The sequence below is a fragment of the Schistocerca piceifrons genome, chromosome 8 (assembly GCF_021461385.2).
Source record: "Schistocerca piceifrons isolate TAMUIC-IGC-003096 chromosome 8, iqSchPice1.1, whole genome shotgun sequence".
Taxonomy (NCBI): Eukaryota; Metazoa; Arthropoda; class Insecta; order Orthoptera; family Acrididae; genus Schistocerca; species Schistocerca piceifrons.
In genome coordinates this window covers 329,176,939-329,196,240 of record NC_060145.1, presented here as the reverse complement: position 1 = coordinate 329,196,240, position 19,302 = coordinate 329,176,939, and the positions used below count along the sequence as shown (strand labels likewise).

General features: G+C 46.8%; 1 protein-coding gene across 2 annotated transcripts in view; it reads right to left on the bottom strand.

The window, feature by feature from the left end:
* The window catches only part of LOC124711129 (spermine synthase-like), a 68,833-nt gene that overhangs the window by 25,618 nt on the left and 23,913 nt on the right, over nt 1-19,302 (bottom strand). For both annotated transcript variants that reach the window (XM_047241024.1, XM_047241023.1), the window contains exon 6: nt 5,823-5,912. In XM_047241024.1, the coding sequence (XP_047096980.1) occupies nt 5,823-5,912 (90 nt within the window). The remainder of the gene's footprint in view (nt 1-5,822; nt 5,913-19,302) is intronic.

Genomic DNA, 19,302 nt, shown 5'->3' with positions numbered 1-19,302 from the left:
TCGCCAGGCGGTCAACATGTTCATTGCCCGGGATACCGACATGACCGGGGGTCCACACAAAGACCACAGAGCGGCCGCAACGCGCAAGAGTATGCAGGGACTCATGGATAGCCATCACCAGACGAGAACGAGGAAAACACTGGTCGAGAGCTCGTAAACCGCACAGGGAATCGCTACAGATCACGAAGGACTCACCTGAGCAGGAGCGGATATACGCTAGGGCTTGAAAGATGGCGACTAGCTCAGCAGTGTAAACGCTGTAGCCAGCCGCCAAGGACCGTTGTTCGGAATGGTCCCCTAGAGTTAGCGCATACCCGACACGACCAGCAACCATCGAACCGTCGGTGTAAACAATTCCAGAGCCCTGATACGTGGCAAGGATGGAATAAAAGCGGCGGCGGAAGGCCTCTGGAGGGACCGAGTCCTTCGAGCCCTGTGCCAAGTCGAGCCGAAGGCAAGGGCGAGGAACACACCACGGGGGTGTACGCAGAGACGCCTGGAAAGGAGGTGGAACAGGGAAAAACCCAAGCCCGCAGAGTAGCTCCTTGACGCGTACGGCGATCGGACAACCCGACCGGGGCCGACGGTCCGGCAGATGGACGACCGACTGCGGGAACAGGACACGGTAATTTGGATGCCCGGGCAAACTAAAAACATGGGCAGCATAAGCAGCCAGTACTTGTTGGTGTCGTACCCGCAGTGGAGGGACACCTGCCTCAACGAGGATGCTGTCCACAGGGCTGGTGCGAAAGGCACCAGTGGCAAGTCGGATCCCGCTGTGTAGTATTGGGTCCAGCACCCGCAACGCAGAGGGGGATGCTGAGCCATAAGCCAGGCTCCCATAATCCAGACGGGATTGGATTAACACCTGGTAGAGCCGCAACAGTGTAAATCGGTCGGCGCCCCAGCGGGTGTGGCTCAAGCATCTCAGAGCGTTTAGATGCCGCCAACACGCCTGTTTAAGCTGCCGGATATGAGGCAGCCAAGTCAACCGGGCATCGAAAACCACCACCAAAAACCTGTGTGATTCCACCACTGAAAGAAGTTCGCCGGCAAGATAAAGCCACGGCTCCGGGTGGACAGTGCGTCGCTGGCAGAAATGCATTACGCAGGTCTTGGCTGCCAAAAACTGGAACCCATGAGCTACAGCCCAAGACTGCGCCTTGCGGATAGCACCCTGTAGCTGACGTTCAACAGCTGCAATGCCAGTAGAGCTGTAATAAAGGCAGAAGTCGTCAGCATACAGGGAAGCAGAGACAGAATTTCCAACGGCCGCAGCGAGCCCGTTAATGGCTATTAAAAACAGGCAGACACTTAAAACAGAACCCTGTGGCACACCGTTCTCCTGGACGTGGGTGGAACTATATGAGGCTGCGACTTGCACGCAGAAGGTACGATAGGACAGAAAATTTCTGATAAAGATCGGCAGAGGGCCCCGAAGACCCCATCCATGAAGCGTAGAAAGGATGTGATCACGCCATGTCGTATCGTACGCCTTCCGCACGTCGAAAAAGACAGCGACCAGGTGCTGACGGCGGGCAAAGGCAGTACGGATGGCCGACTCCAGGCTCACCAGATTGTCGGCGGTGGAGCGGCCTTTACGGAACCCACCCTGAGATGGAGCCAGAAGGCCCCGAGACTCCAGTACCCAAGTGTCAAGCGCCGGCTCACCATCCGTTCAAGAAGCTTGCAAAGAACGGTGGTGAGGCTAATGGGGCGGTAGCTGTCCACCGCCAAAGGGTTCTTGCCTGGTTTCAGAATGGGGATAACGATACTTGCCCGCCACTGCGACGGAAACTCACCCTCGACCCAAATACGGTTGTAAAGGTCGAGGAGCCGCCGCTGGCAGTCCACTGAGAGGTGTTTCAGCATCTGGCAGTGGATGCTATCTGGTCCAGGAGCGGTATCAGGACAAGCGGCAAGGGCACTGCGGAATTCCCACTCACTGAATGGAACATTGTACGATTCTGGTTGGTTGGTGCGAAACGAAAGGCTCCGACGTTCCATCCGCTCTTTAATGGAGCGGAAGGCCTTAGGGTAATTCGCAGAAGCGAAACTCATAGCAAAATGCTCTGCTAAGTGGTTTGCAATGATGTCGGAGTCAGTACAAACTGCTCCATTCAGTGAGAGCGCAGAGACGCTGACAGGTGGCCGATAGCCGTAGACGCGTCGAATCTTGGCCCAGACCTGCGATGGAGTGACATGGAGGCCAATGGTGGACACGTACCGCTCCCAGCACTCCTGCTTGCTTTGGCAGATAAGGCGGCGGGCCCGCGCACGCAGCCGTTTGAAGGTGATCAGGTGTTCAATGCAGGGATGTCGCTTGTGACGCTGTAGCGCCCGCCGGCGATCTGTAATCGCTGCAGCGATCTCAGGCGACCACCAAGGCACAGTCCGCCGCCGAGGGGACCCAGAGGAGCGGGGAATGGCAGATTCGGCGGCAGTAACGATGCCGGTGGTGACCGATTGAACCACCGCATCAATGTCGTCATTAGAGAGAGGCTCAAGAGCGGCAGTGGAGGAGAACAAGTCCCAGTCAGCTTTATTCAAAGCCCATCTGCTAGGGCGCCCAGGAGAGTGACGCTGTGGTAGTGACAGAAAGATCGGAAAGTGGTCACTACCACACAGATCATCATGCACACTCCATTGGACAGACGGTAAGAGGCTAGGGCTACAGATTGAAAGGTCAATGGCGGAGTATGTGCCATGCGCCACACTGAAGTGTGTGAAGGCATCATCATTTAAAATCGAGAGATCGAGCTGCGACAATAAATGCTCAACGATGGCGCCTCGACCTGTTGCCACTGACCCAACCCACAGAGGGTTATGGGCGTTGAAGTCGCCCAATAGCAAGAAAGGTGGCGGCAATTGGGCTATCAGCGCAGCCAGGACATGCTGCGAGACATCACCATCCGGCGGAAGGTAAAAACTGCAGACGGTAACAGCCTGTGGCGTCCACACCCGAACAGCGACAGCCTCTAAAGGTGTTTGGAGAGGGACAGACTCGCTGTGCAGAGTGTGAAGGACATAGAGGCAGACGCCACCCGACACCCTTCATATGCTGCCCGGGTCTTATAATAACCCTGATAGCCACGGAGGGCGGGGGTTCGCATTGCTGGAAACCAAGTTTCCTGAAGAGCAATGCAGAAGAAAGGGCGAAGGCTGATAAGTTGTTGGAGCTCAGCTATATGGTGGAAAAAACCGCCGCAGTTCCACTGGAGGATGATATTGTCCATGGCTGAGAAAGGCGTGAAAGGACTGGGAAGGCAATTTACGCCGCTTGTTCACCCACTGCCACCGATTCAGTACCCGCACGAGAGGCATCCATGGCGTCTGAGGGACCAGCGAGATCAAGGTCCTCAGCGGACGCCAGAATCTCGACTTCGTCCGCAGACGCAGAGCGTGAAAGGTGCGGTGGGGTTGGTGCCACCGCAAGTTCTTTGGCCTTAGAGGTCTTTCTCTTGGACTTCTCTCGCTGAACCTTGGGTTTCACCGGCTGGGAAGGCTTCACTGATTCAGTCTCCGGGACAGAGGAGGATCGTGAAGCCCTACGCCCGGCCGCTGGTGAGGACTTATGCCACTGGCGGCCGTCATCCTTCCCGCTGGTGGAACCATGGGAAGGGAGGGTCCCAAGGGAACTCTTACGGGCGAGAGTAGCCGAAGAAGTTAGATGCTTCTCCGGCTGAGAAGCGGGGACGGACGTCCCCGACGGGTGGGAGGAGGTTGCTCCTGAGGTAGGTGGTGCAGGAACAACCGGTTGGGTAGAGCCCCCCACGGGCAAGGGGGCAGGAGGAGTCTTACTGCTGATCGAGCTGGCTGGAAGTCGCGAAACTGATGGGGCTAGCACAGTTGTTGTAGCAGCTGCATAAGAAGATGTCATTCTCACGGGATGGAGTCTGTCATATTTCCTTTTGGCCTCAGTATAGGTCAGCCGATCCAGGATCTTATATTCCATGATTTTGCGCTCTTTCTGGAACACCCTGCAGTCTGGCGAGCAAGATGAATGGTGCTCCCTGCAGTTGACGCAGATGGGAGGTGGGGCACATGGAGTATTGGGATGAGATGGGCGTCCGCAATCTCGACATGTGAGGCTGGAAGTGCAGCGGGAAGACATATGGCCGAACTTCCAGCACTTGAAGCACCGCATGGGGGGAGGGATATAGGGCTTGACGTCACATCGGTAGACCATCACCTTGACCTTTTCCGGTAACGTATCACCTTCGAAGGCCAAGATGAAGGCACCGGTAGCAACCTGATTGTCCCTCGGACCCCGATGGACGCGCCGGACGAAATGAACACCTCTACGTTCTAAGTTAGCGCGCAGCTCGTCATCAGACTGCAAAAGGAGGTCCCTATGGAAAATAACACCCTGGACCATACTTAAACTCTTATGTGGTGTAATGGTAACGTTAACATCCCCCAACTTGTCACAAGCAAGTAACCTGCGTGACTGGGCGGAGGATGCCGTTTGTATCAGTACTGACCCAGAGCGCATTTTAGACAAGCCCTCCACCTCCCCAAACTTGTCCTCTAAATGCTCGACAAAGAACTGAGGCTTTGTGGAGAGAAAAGACTCCCCATCAGCTCTCGTGCAAACTAAGAATCGGGGCGAATAACTGTTACCTCCATCCTGAGACTTACGCTCTTCCCACGGCGTGGCCAGGGAGGGGAACGTTTTCAGATCGTACTTCTGAGCATTAAATTGAGCCCGAGAACGCTTAAGAGACTGCTGGCGGATGGCCACCAGCGAGAGATGATGTACCACGCTTCATTGCGGGTCATCTGCCCTGATGCCACCTACTCCGACCAAGGGCCCTCCCCACAGGCGCCACCCAGCCACAGCAAAGGCCACCTGGCAGGATGGCCGTTGCCGGGAGTCCCGATACCCCAGTAGGATAGGCATCTACTCCTTGGCATACGTGGGGAGTTAACGGCGCAGGCATCAGTAGAGCGATCCCTGTGTTGTCAGGGGGCTACAACCAAGAGGGTACATGGCGGCCCCACCACAACGGACTGGCTACCGTGCTGGATCTTAGGTGCAAAAATGTCCAAGGTCGTCGTTGCAGTTAAAAGAAACACTGCAGAGTGCAATGTGGTAATCGCACCCAGGGACGTATCCTCGCCCAAGAGATCGAAAACGAGCGGGACGCCATTGCAACGACGAGAAAGCCGGCTAAAAGTCTAATCGCACGATGGATACAGTGCACCATGTAAGGCGCCCTTCCCCAATTGGCTCGCTCTTCGGAATGATTTAGAAAGATGGAGGTCAAACCCGAGAGGGGACCATCACAGAAGGCCAAAACATTTGAGACTCCTTTTAGTCGCCTCTTACGACAGGCAGGAATACCGCGGGCCTATTCTGATCCCCGAACCCGCAGGGGGGGGCACTTGGATGGGTGACCATCCAGCCGCCATGCGCTGTTGCCATTTTTCGGGGTGCACTCAGCCTCGTGATGCCAACTGAGGAGCTATTCGACCGAATAGTAGTGGCTTCGGTCAAGAATACCATCATAACGACCAGGAGAGCGGTGTGCTGACCCCACGCCCCTCCTATCCACATCCTCCTCGGAGGATGACAAGGCAGTCGGATGGTCCCGGTAGGCCACTCATGGCCTGAAGACGGCATCAATTATTGTTATTATTCATATATGCCCGGCATAATTCCCATGAAGTTCACTGTTCCTGTTAATACCCACCTTTTTGCTACTAAGCTTTTGTTCATAAATATTGGAAACTGAATTTGTATGCAGTTAACCTATAATAAATGTGAGGAAAATGTGTGCTTAATTAGTGTTGGTTATGAAGAAATGACTAGTACATACCTCATAATTATCTGTTTTGTACTCATCAAGACAAGTTCCACAGCACGTGCGAAGGTATTTGCGACAAGCCTTCATTACCAGTTCATCAATCTGTAATCAATACAAATTCATGCTCCAACTGAAAAAGTGTTAACAATAAATGAAGTAAATTATGTTTGAGCCACTGGAAGCATTCTCATACTTTAGCATTGATGGTAAAGGCATCAGACCACCTTCAAAGCGTGCAGAAATTTTTTGCTGGCCAAATGTCTGTGATACTGTAGCTCTGACATGACAAATTCAATAATAGTGATATTTTAAATATCCTGGAAGTAGTACTTGATGTTGGTTAAGACGTAAAAGTGAGAAGTCTCAGGTAAGCAACAACAAAAAAGAAATTTTGCAGGAACGTTATGAAATAATGTTTGCAAAAATGTTCTGCTAGTAAAATATGTCATAATCTGAATGTATGCAAATAAAGTGATAATGCAGAGCCTTTACACTTTTCAGTTGCAAAAACCAAAGACTGTTATGCTAGGTCAAGGTCAATAACAGCTAATGGGTGGTATTTCACCATTATTACACTAATAATAATTCACATGTGTCTTATGAAGATGCCCAGAATCAGTGGATTTTGGTAAAAGCATCAATATTTCGTAACCCATTTCCTTCAACCATTATGACCAAATATGGTCTGAAAGCAATTTTATCAAACTTTTACGTTAATAAAAATGACATTTACCATGATCCACTTTTCAAAATTTGCTCATTTTGTGTGCTGATGAATTGTGTGCGGCTTTCAAGGACAAATTCACTGTCATGGCTATATGAAAAGCAAGCTGTGTGTTTCAAACAGACAACTGGAAAACTAACTCTGACAGAGATTATATCATATACAGGGATAATTATTGTATCTCACCTGGTATATTTGATTATTTACTGGATCACAAGACAAAGGCAATGGGTACTCGCATGACTAACAAAAATGATCTTCCACAATGTATGGTTAATAAGTTGGGAATCCAAAAATGAAAAAATGACGACTTGACAGACGGGAACATCTGTTATCTGAAATTGAAGGACAAAAGGGATCTGATGCTCTCAACATGACACAGTGATTCACTGACAACAACAATTGTGCATTTGTGAGATGGGCCTGTGACAACTAACAAAATCAGACATTTTGGATTACAATACTCACAAAAATGAATGGAAAAACCAAACAAAATTATTTGTTTCCATTCAGTCACAAGGAAGCAATTCAAATGACAGAAAAAGTGTTCTTTCATTTGTTTGTAATGGACATCAACTGCGAATTCCCCCTTCATAAGCGAACTAAAATACTGATGAAAGAAAAAATGTATCCTCTCTAAGTTACAAACTTAGTTTGCTGAAATGGATCACACCTACAAAAATTATTTTGCACCCACCATACGTCTGCAAAATGTGTGCCAATGTAAGTAAGAGCCAGAAAGCTAAGGGTGTGGTGATCAAATTAGGAAACTGTTCTCTCTCTGCCTGAGTGCCTCAAAACCTATAATATTGAGAAAAACTGTGTGTGAAAACCAGTTATACAAATTTTATTTCTGATTGTATACCAGTCAGGTTCTTCTCAGAGCATGCTGATACAATAGCTCCATATTTAGCAGTGATACGTAACCAACTACTCATCAAAAGACCTGTATCTGAGGACGGGAGAGTCGGACCAATATCCAAGAAAGGAAATACGAGTAATCATTTGTATTACAGTCCTATATCACTAACTTGGATTTGCAGTGGAACATATACTGTGCGCCAATATTATGAAACACCTTGATGAAAACTTGATTGACAAAAACCCAACACTAATTATTCTCACAATATAATGAGTGCTATCATTTGGGGATATCAAATTGATTCCATATTTTTAGATTTTCCGAAGGCTTTTGACACTGTACCTCACACGCGACTTCTAATCAAATTGCATGCTTATGGACTATCATCTCAGTTGTGCGACTGGTTTCAAGATTTCCTGTCAGTAATGTCAGTGTTTGCAGTAAGACATTGAGTAAAACAGAAGTAATAACTGGTGTCCCCCAAGAAAGTGTCATAGGCTCACTGGTCTACCTGATCTCCCTAAATGATTTAGGTGTACATTATGCTATCATTTATCATCTTATAAAGTGATCACGTGAGCATAACAAGTTTCAAAACAATTTACACTATGTGAAAAGTGGCAACTGACTCTAAATAATGAAAAGTGAGAAGAAGTCACCCTCTTAAGTACTAAAAGGAATCCACTACATTTCAGTTACACAACAAACCACACAAATCTAAAGGCTGTAAACTGAATTAAATACTTAGGGATTATGGTTACGAATAACTAAAGTTGCAACAATCACATAAATAATGTTGTGAGTAAAGCAAACCAAAAGCTACAATTTATTGCCAGAACACTTACAAACCTCCCCCCATGAACCATGGACCTTGCCGTTGGTGGGGAGGCTTGCGTGCCTCAACGATACAGATAGCCGTACCGCAGTTGCAACCACAACGGAGGGGCATCTGTTGAGAGGCCAGACAAACGTGTGGTTCCTGAAGAGGGGCAGCAGCGTTTTCAGTAGTTGCAGGGGCAACAGTCAGGATGATTGACTGATCTGGCCTTGTAACACTAACCAAAACGGCCTTGCTGTTGTTGTACTGGGAACGGCTGAAAGCAAGGGGAAACTACATCCGTAATTTTTCACGAGGGCATGCAGCTTTACTGTATGGTTAAATGATGATGGCGTCCTCTTGGGTAAAATATTCCGGAGGTAAAATAGTCCCCCATTCGGATCTCCGGGCAGGGACTACTCAAGAGGGCGTTGTTATCAGGAGAAAGAAAACTGGCATACTACAGATCAGAGCGTGGAATGTCAGATCCCTTAATCGGGCAGGTAGGTTAGAAAATTTAAAAAGGGAAATGGATAGGTTAAAGTTAGATATAGTGGAAATTAGTGAAGTTCGGTGGCAGGAGGAACAAGACTTATGGTCAGGTGAATACAGGGTTATAAATACAAAATCAAAGAGGGGTAATGCAGGAGTAGGTTTAATAATGAATAAAAAATAGGAGTGCGGGTAAGCTACTACAAACAGCATAGTGACCGTATTATAGTGGCCAAGATAGACACGAAGCCCATGCCCACTACAGTAGTACAAGTTTATATGCCAACTAGCTCTGCAGATGACGAAGAAATTGAAGAAATGTATGATGAGATAGAAGAAATTATCCAGGTAGTGAAGGGAGACGAAAATTTAATAGTCATGGGTGACTGGAATTTGACAGTAGGAAAAGGGAGAGCAGGAAACATAATAGGCGAATATGGATTGGGGCTAAGAAATGAAAGAGGAAGCCGTCTGGTAGAATTTTGCACAGAGCATAACTTAATCATAGCTAACACTTGGTTCAAGAATCATAAAAGAAGGTTGTATACATGGAAGAATCCTGGAGACACTAAAAGGTATCAGATAGATTATATAATGGTAAGACAGAGATTTAGGAACCAGGTTTTAAATTGTAGGACATTTCCAGGGGCAGATGTGGACTCTGACCACAATCTATTAGTTATGAACTGTAGATTAAAACTGAAGAAACTGCAAAAATGTGGGAATTTAAGGAGTTGGGACCTGGATAAACTGACTAAACCAGAGGTTGTACAGAGTTTCAGGGAGAGCATAAGGGAACAATTGACAGAAATGGGGGAAAGAAATACAGTAGAAGAAGAATGGGTAGCTCTGAGGGATGAAGTCGTGAAGGCAGCAGAGGATCAAGTAGGTAAAAATACGAGGGCTAGTAGAAATCCTTGGGTAACAGAAGAAATATTGAATTTAATTGATGAAAGGAGAAAATATAAAAATGCAGTAAATGAAGCAGGCAAAAAGGAATACAAACGTCTCAAAAATGAGATCGACACGAAGTACAAAATGGCTAAGCAGGCATGGCTAGAGGACAAACTTAAGGATGTAGAGGCATATATCACTAGGGATAAGATAGATACTGCCTACAGGAAAATTAGAGAGACCTTTGCAGAAAAGAGATCCGCTTGTATGAATACCAAGAGCTCAGATGGAAACCCAGTTCTAAACAAAGAGGGGAAAGCAGAAAGGTGGAAGAGTATATAGAGGGCCTATACAACGGCGATGTACTTGAGGGCAATATTATGGAAATGGAAGAGGATGTAGATGAAGATGAAATGGGAGATATGATATTGCGTGAAGAGTTTGACAGAGCACTGAAAGACCTCAGTCGAAACAAGGCCCCGGGAGTAGACAACATTCCATTAGAACTACTGACGGCCTTGGGAGAGCCAGTCATGACAAAACTCTACCACCTGGTGAGCAAGATGTACGAGACAGGCGAAATACCCTCAGACTTCAAGAAGAATATAATAATTCCAATCCCAAAGAAAGCAGGTGTTGACAGATGTGAAAATTACCGAACTATCAGTTTAATAAGCCACAGCTGCAAAATACTAACGCGAATTATTTACAGATGAATGGAAAAACTGGTAGAAACCGACCTCGGGGAAGATCAGTTTGGATTCCGTAGAAATGTTGGAACACGTGAGGCAATACTGACCTTACGACTTATCTTAGAAGAAAGATTAAGGAAAGGCAAACCTACGTTTCTAGCATTTGTAGACCTAGAGAAAGCTTTTGACAATGTTGACTGGAATACTCTCTTTCAAATTCTAAAGGTGGCAGGGGTAAAATATAGGGAGCGAAAGGCTATTTACAATTTGAACAGAAACCAGATGGCAGTTATGAGTCGAGCGGCATGAAAGGGAAGCAGTGGTTGGGAAGGGAGTAAGACAGGGTTGTAGCCTCTCCCCGATGTTATTCAATCTGTATATTGAGCAAGCAGTAAAGGAAACAAAAGAAAAATTTGGAGTAGGTATTAAAATCCAGGGAGAAGAAATAAAAACTTTGAGGTTCGCCGATGACATTGTAATTCTGTCAGAGACAGCAAAGGACTTGGAAGAGCAGTTGAGCGGAATGGACAGTGTCTTGAAAGGAGGATATAAGATGAACATCAACAAAACTGAAACGAGGATAATGGAATGTAGTCGAATTAAGTCGGGTGATGCTGAGGGAATTAGATTAGGAAATGAGGCACTTAAAGTAGTAAAGGAGTTTTGCTGTTTGGGGAGCAAAATAACTGACGATGGTCGAAGTACAGAGGATATAAAATGTAGACTGGCAATGGCAAGGGAATCGTTTCTGAAGAAGAGAAATTTGTTAACATTGAGTATAGATTTAAGTGTCAGGAAGTCGTTTCTGAAAGTATTTGTATGGAGTTTAGCCATATATGGAAGTGAAACATGGACAATAAATAGTTTGGACAAGAAGAGAATAGAAGCTTTCGAAATGTGGTGCTACAGAAGAATGTTGAAGATCAGGTTTGTAGATCACGTGGCACAACTTGACTAGAAGAAGGGATCGGTTGGTAGGACATGTTCTGAGGCCTCAAGGGATCACAAATTTAGCATTGGAGGGCAGCGTGGAGGGTAAAAATCGTAGTGGGAGACAAAGAGATGAATACACTAAGCAGATTCAGAAGGCTGTAGACTGCAGTAGGTACTGGGAGATGAAGGAGCTTGCACAGGGTAGATTAGCATGGAGAGCTGCATCAAACCAGTCTCAGGACTGAAGACCACAACAACAACAACAACAACAACACCACCACTTACAAAATGCAACATGTCTACTAAAGAGACAGCTTGCACTACGTTCGTCCACCCTCTTCTAGAGTATCGCTGTGCAGTGTGGGATCGGCATCAGATAGGACATCAAAAAAGTCCACAGGAGGACAGTGTGTTCTGTAGTATCGTGAAATAGAGGAGAGTGTGTCATGGATGCGATACGTACATTGGGACGGCAATCATTAAGGCAAAGGCAATTTTCATTGTGGCAGGCTCTTGCCATGAAGCTTGAATCACCAACTCTGTCCTCAGAATGTGAAAATATTTTTTTGGTGCCCATCTATATAGGGAAGAATGATGATAAAACAGAGAAATCAGAGCTTCCATGAAAAGATTTAAGTGTTTGTTTTTCCCACACGGTGTTTGAGAGTGGAACAGTAGGGAAATAGCTTGAAGATGATCCGTTGACCCCTCTGCCAGGCACTTAATAGTGAAATGCAGAGTAATCATGTAGATGTGGGTATACATGAATTTTGAGAATAACCATAATGTCAGTTATTTGTAATATATTGTCATAAATATGCAGAGATTGGCTCAGAGTGCCAAACTGCTAAGCAGGAATGGTTATAGAGGACTAATTCGAGTCTGTAGAAGCATACATGCCTAGTGGAAAGGAAGATGCTTCATATAGGAAAATTAGAAAGGCCTTTGGTAGACAGACAAGGCATTTTATGAATTTGATATGTTCAGATGCAACCCAGTACTGAACAAAGAATGCAAAGTTGACACGTAAAAGGAATATACGTAAAGGATATACAATGGAAATAAACTTCCATGAGAATATTACAGAAAGAGAGATGAAGATGAGATGGGAGATATAATACAACTTAGAATAATAACGTACTAATTCCAGTTCCAAAGAAGGCAGGCACTGACAGATATAATTACAAAACAACCAGTTTAGTGAATCATGGCTACAAAACACTGATACAAATTAACAGAAGAATAATAGATAAGCTGGCAAGAGTCTAAGCGAAGGGCTATAAACAGATGCTGAATGAAATGTTTTTGGCTGTCAAGAGGGAAATGTGTGAAGCCTTTAATGACTACTGCAGCAGAATATTGTCAAGTGATCTTTCACAGAACCCAATGAAATCCTGGTTGTATATAAAGGTTGTTAGTGGCACAGAAGTTAGTCCAGTCAATAGTGAATGAGAAAGGAACTGAAATGGAGTGTAGAAAAGAAGCTGAAATGCTTAACTCTGTTTTCAAATGAAAGCCCATGAGAACTGCCCCAATTTGATCCTCGTACCACTGGAAAGATGAGTGAAATAAGTATTAGTGTCTGTAGTGTCGAGAAAAAGCTGAAATCATTAAAACTGAATGAATCTCCATGCCTCGATGGAGTTCCTGTCATAATCTATACCAAATTTGCAGCTGAATCAGCCCCTTCTTAACTATAACGTATAGTAGATCTCTTGAACAAAAAACCATGTCCAGTTCTTGGAAAAAAGCACAGGTCGCACCATGTACAAGAAGGGTTGTAGAAGAGCTCCATAGATCTACCGTCCGATATCCTTGATATCTATTTGTTTTAGAATCTTAGAGCACATTTTGGACTCAAACATAATGTGATATTTTGAACAGAATGACCTTTAATGCCAACCACCATGGATTTCAATAACATTGATCATGTGAAACACAACTCACATATTCCGCATATGACATACTGAAGGCTTTGGATCGAGAAAACTATGTAGATGCTGTGTTTCTTGATTTCTAAAAGACATTTGACTCCGTACCGCACCTACGCTCATTAAGTACAATCATATGGGGTATCATGTGAAATTTGTGACTTGATTTAGGACTTTTTGGTAGGAAGGGGACACAATGTTACCTAAGATGGAGAGTCATTGCCAGATGAAGTAACAGGGAAATGTGTTGGGATCCTTGCTGTTCATATTGTATATTAATGATCTTGCAGACAATAATAATAGTAAAATCAGGCTTTTTGCAGATGATGCATTATCTATAATGAAGTACTCTCTGATAGAAGCTGCATAAATATTCAGTCCGACCTTAATAAGATTTCAACGTGGTGCAGACTGGCAACTTGCTCTAAATGTTCAGAAATGTAAAATTTTGCACTTCACACAATGAAAAAGCATAGTATCCTATGGCTATAATATCAGTGAGTCACTGTTGGAATTGGTCAACTCACAAATACCTGGGTGTAACACTTTGTAGGGATAAAGAATGGAATGATTACATAGGTTCAGTTGTGCATAAAGGAGGTGGTAGACTTTGGTCTAGTGGTAGAGCACTGGGGAGGTGCAATCAGTGTACAAAGGAGATCGCTTACAAATCACTTGTGCAACCGGTTCTAGAATACCACTTAAATGTGTGGGACCTGTATCAAATAGGACTAACAGGGGATATTTAATGTATCCAGAGAAGGGCAGTATGAATGGTTTGAATCCGTGGGAGAGTGTCACAGGATACTGACGGAACTGAACTGGATGATTCTTGAAGACAGACTTAAACTACCATGAGAAAGTCTATTAACAAAGTTTCGAGAATTGGCTTTAAATGATTACTCTAGGAATATACTACAACCCCATACATATTGCTCACATAGGGATTGTGAGCATAACATTAGAATAATTATTACACACACATAGGCATGTAAACAGTCATTCTTCCTGCACTCCTTATGTGAATGGAAAAGGAAGAAACCCTAATAACTGGTACAACGAGACGTACCCTCTACCATGCACCTAACACTGGTTTGCAGAGTATAGGTGTAGATGTACAATGGGAGCTGCATCACATCGATCTTTGGCAGAGCTGGGGAGTAACACCATTACTACTAACAGTTACTTTTCGAAGTTAACATTTTGTTATGGCTTTATTATTTCCATAAAGTAACTTCACATATAAGTGAGTTATTCTTATAAGTAATGATTTAATAAGAGTGTCTGATGGAGTACACTGTTTTATGCTGTTTATACACTGGCTATACCCGGCTCACCCGTTGTTTCCTCCTACGTAACAACCCACCCCCACCATCTGGTTGTGGAGCCAGACTGATGGTATCTCACATACTGGTGGCATGTCCCCTTCTTTCAACCCTTCATGCTAAGTATAGTCTTCCTGCTTTCTTAAATTTAATATTAGCAGACGATCCATGGATGGTTGACCTGGTCCTCTGTTTCCTCCATGAAAGTGGTTTTTATTTCCAGATATAAGGTTGTCCTTTAGTCTAGGAGCAGGGACGAGTTGGTTGTGGTTGGGACTCCTTTTGCAGTCTTTACGGTCTGTGACCCCATGACCCCCCCCCCCCCCCCCCCCCCCCCTTTTCTTCCAGTTTTTAGATTTGGTCTCACCTTTTACGCTTTTACTGTGTGTGTTTAATGTTCATTCTTCCTCTGCTCATGGAGTTGGAATAATTAAACACTATGGAGGGAGGCCTGAGAAACAAAAAGGAGGGCACTGTGAATGGCTATAAGTTTGGTGAAAATACACTACATGATCCTGGCAACAAATGGTGCTCAAAGCCAGTAGGAGTTGTGAAAGTGTATCGCACCTTATCAGTAGTCTTACAACCATCAGTGTAAAAGATGGCACCCTGGAACTCTGCAAGGACGGCACATAGAAGATGCTGGTGAATCACAAGAGCAACACAGACCTTAGGACCCTGGAAGAGATCAGTCCTAATTCGTGGTCTAGGCACCGCCCGCAGGGGGGGGACGAAAGACATGGGGTGCAGTCCAGTGAGTGCAGATCCTGGCAGAGGCTAGTGAGATGCATGCCAACCGGCAATATCACCCTTGAGCGGGTGTTAGGAGGGAGACATCCCTCACTGGCGAAGAGCGTAGGGTACACAGGATGGTCAGGGAATCAGCGAATGGCGACTGCGTAAGAAACAAGGAGTTGGCTCCATCGGATGTGTGGAGGGGGAATTCCTGCTTCTGTGAGGAGATCATCAACAGGGCTAGTGTGAAAGGCGCCAATAGCCAGACACAACCTACAATGATGGACAGGGTCAAGGAGTTTCAAAGTGGAAGGAGCTGCTGAGCCATAAAGCTGACTACCATAATTGTCTGGACAAGACCAGAGCACGGTAAAGATGGAGAAGAGTGGAACAGTCTGCACCCCAAGATGTGTGGGCCAAGAGGCAGAGAGCATTAAGCTACCACATGCATGTAGTCTTTAGATGGCAAATGTGGGGCAGCCATGTCAGCTTGTTATAAAAAATAAGGCCCAAGAAACGGGACTGCTACATCGAGGAGCTGGTTGCCTAAATAAAGTTCAGGATCAGGGTGTACTGTGGGTCGATGACAAAAATACATAGCCCGCGTTTTGGAAGGGGAAAACTGGAAGCCATGGGCGGTGGCCCAAGCAGAGGCCCATCGGACGGTACCTTGTAGCTGGTGCTCGGCAGATGCCACAGAGTGGGAGCTGCACCAGATGCAAAAATTGTCAACGTACAATGCCGGGATAACCAGAGGCCCAAAAGAAGTCACAAGCACATTTATGGCAATGAGGAGGAATGTGAAACTTAGCACAGAACCCCGAGGGATACCATTCTCCTGAATCTGAGGGTTGCTGAGAGAAGTGCTAACTCGAACCCGGAAGAGCCGGTAAGATAAAAACTCGCCAATAAAAATCTGGAGGGGACCATGGAAACCCCAGTCATGGAGGGTAACCAATATGTGATGGCACCAAGCCATGTCATACACCTTATGTAGGTCCAAGAAAACTGCAACAAGGTGCCGGCAGTGCGTAAAAGCCGGTCGGATGGCGGAATCCAGTTGGAGTAAATGATCACTTTGAGATTGCCCTGCCCGGAAGCCACACTGATATGGTGACAAAAGGCCCTGAGATTCGAGTACCCAACATAATCTAGAGTTGACCATCCTTTTGAGCAGTTTACAAAGCACATTCGTAAGGCTAATGGGTCGGTAGCTGCCTAGAGACGTTGGGTTTTTCCAGGGCTTAAGGACGGGGATAACTATATTGTCGCGCCATTGTGCTGGAAAAGCACCCGTGAGCCACATCTGATTGAAGACCCTGAGAAGCTGTTGCCTCTGGGGAATGTCCAAGTGTTGAATCATGATTATGCATGGAATCTGGCACTTGTGAAGAGTTAAGAGCCTGCACCAGTTCCCATTCAGCAAACAGTGCATTATATGGCTCAATGTGGTGCAGGATGAAATGGAGGGGGGTCTGTTCAACTCTGCATTTCTGCTGGAGAAAGGTAGGAGGATAGGAAGCGGACGACGATGCAATCACAAAGTGTGTCACAAGTTGTTCCGCGAGGACCAATGGATCAGTGCACAGAGCTCCTTGGAGGGTCAGACCCTGGCCAGCTGGCCATTGCTGGCGGCCCAGAACGCTACGGAGCTTTGACCAAACCTGCGAGAAAGAGGCATACGTCCCCAGGGAGGAGAAACAGCACTCCCAGCATTCCTTTTTACTTCGCTTAATAAGGTAATGAGCCTTAGCTCGGAGATGCTTAAAAGTGAGGATGTTGGTCTGGGAGGGGTTTTGCTTAAATCACTGCGGCGCTCGTCGGCAGTCCTGGACAGCGACTGTGACGTCCTTGGTCCAGCACGGTACTGGCCGATGACGAGGAGGCCCTGTGGATAGGGGGACAGCAGTGCCAGCAGCACGAAGAAGAGCAGCAGAGATGCCTTGCACGACTACATCAATGGAATTCGAGAGGGAGGTGTCAAAGCAAATAGCAAACCTGTATAAAGGCCAATTGGCCTTGCAGAATGCCCAAGGTGGGGGCCTGTCTTCCTGGCGGCAGCAGGGGAACGAGAGAGTCACTGGAAAGTGGTCACTGTCACAAGGGTCATCGTGGGATGACCAATGTAGGGAAGCCACGAGGACAGGGGGAGCAGATTGTGAAATCAATAGCAGAGAAGGTGCCATGAGTGGCACTGTTGTGGTTGGGGGAACCATCATTGAGGAGAGACAAATCTAAGTCCGCGGTAAGTTGATCGATAAGGAGACCCTGACCCGTTGAAGTGACACTCCCCCACAGTGGAAGGTGGGCGTTGAAATCCCCAAGGAGGAGAAAGGGGGGTGGGAGTTGCTGCTTTAAGGCAGATAGTGGAACGTAGGCAAGTGGCTGACCTGGAGGGAGATAGACATTGCAAAGGGTGATTGCCGGAGTCATTTGCACTCTAACCGCTATCACTTCCAAGGTGGTATGTAAGGGGATCCAGTCACTAAGGACATCAGAGCAAACCAAAGTGCAGATCCCACCAGATTCTATCCCAGGGTTATGTTCATTATAATTATCCAGGCTGTTAATGCTGTGGTCGGTTGATGAATTCTGTGTCAAGTCCCAATGTTTCGTTCCCGTCTGCGGAGGACATCTTCACAGGTGTCTGTAGCTCAATGGAAGGTCCAACACACTGGCTCGCTAGCGGCCATGAAAGTCTACATTTTAGTATCCCACAGTTCCGATAACCACGGAAAGTTGGCGAGTGGTCATCACAGAAATGCATTCTTGTAGAACAAGACAGAATGCAGAATAAGAGGAGACAAGATGTTGCAGTTCCGGTAGGTGATGATAGTATCCGTTGCAGTTCCACTGGATGTTAATGTGGCATGAATCCAAGGCAGGCATGAAGTAACTGAGGAGATGGTCAGGTCACTTTGTCAGTAGTTGTCACTGACAAGGATGGGGTGACACCCATAAATAAGATGGCAGACTCAGGTTGCTAGAGGGGAGTTGGTACCTCCGGGTGCACCAGGGGGTACCTTATCGTGGGATATGTGTTTCTTCTCCTCCTCTTTCTGAGGTGGAGGAGGGCAGGACAGAGGGGGAGTACATGGAGAGCGGGCGACCCTGGGGTGCACAGATGGTGTGCCTCGTGGTGGTGAGAGTCTTCTGGCCTGAGAGATGCAGGGGAGAGGGTTCCTGGGAGGAAGCCCAATCACCGGCAGATGCCAAAGAAGAGGGGCACTTCTTCGGCCCGGGAGGGGGAGCATTTCCATGACGGAGGGTCGTGGGAACTGCGAGGGAGGTGGAGGGGAGAGTGGGCAGGACTGGGGTAAGGACGAGGCGGGGGGAGGAGGAAAGGAAGTAACAGAGGCAAAAGTGGAAGATTGTGACACCGGATGGAGTCTCTCATACTTTTGGCGAGCCTCCACATAAGAAAGACGATCCAGGGACTTGTATCTTCTTTTCTCTCCTGTAAGCCGGGCAATCCGGTGAGCGAGGGGAGTCATGGTCACAGCACAGTTGACACACACAAGCGGCAGAACACAAGGGCTTCCCTCATGGACTGGGTGGCCACAGTCACCACACAAAGGGTCTGCCGTACAGTGGGAAGTCATATGCCCAAAACGCAAGCACAAAAAGCACTGCATAGGTGGAGGGATGTATGGCTTCAAGTCACATCTGTAGCACATAACCTTGACCACCTCTGGGAGGGTAGCCCCCTCGAAAGCCAGAATGAAGGCGCTAGTATCGGTGCAGTTGTCTTTGCGACCCTTCTGCACACGTTGAACAAAATGAACGTCACACCGCTCCAGATTAGCCCGCAGTTCCTCATCAGTTTGCAGGATGAGGTCCCTATGAAAAATTACGCACTGGGCCATATTCAGAGATTGGTGAGGAGTGATAGACACTGGGATGTTGCCAAGACAACTACAGACACGAAGAGCTGTGGACTGGGTGGCAAAAGAAGCTTTGATCAACAGAGAGCCCGAACAAATCTTACTAATAGCCTCCACTTCACCCCAAACTTGTTTTCGATGTTTTCCACAAAAAACAATGGCTTTGTGGCAGTGAAAGTGCCCCATCCATCCTAGTACAGACA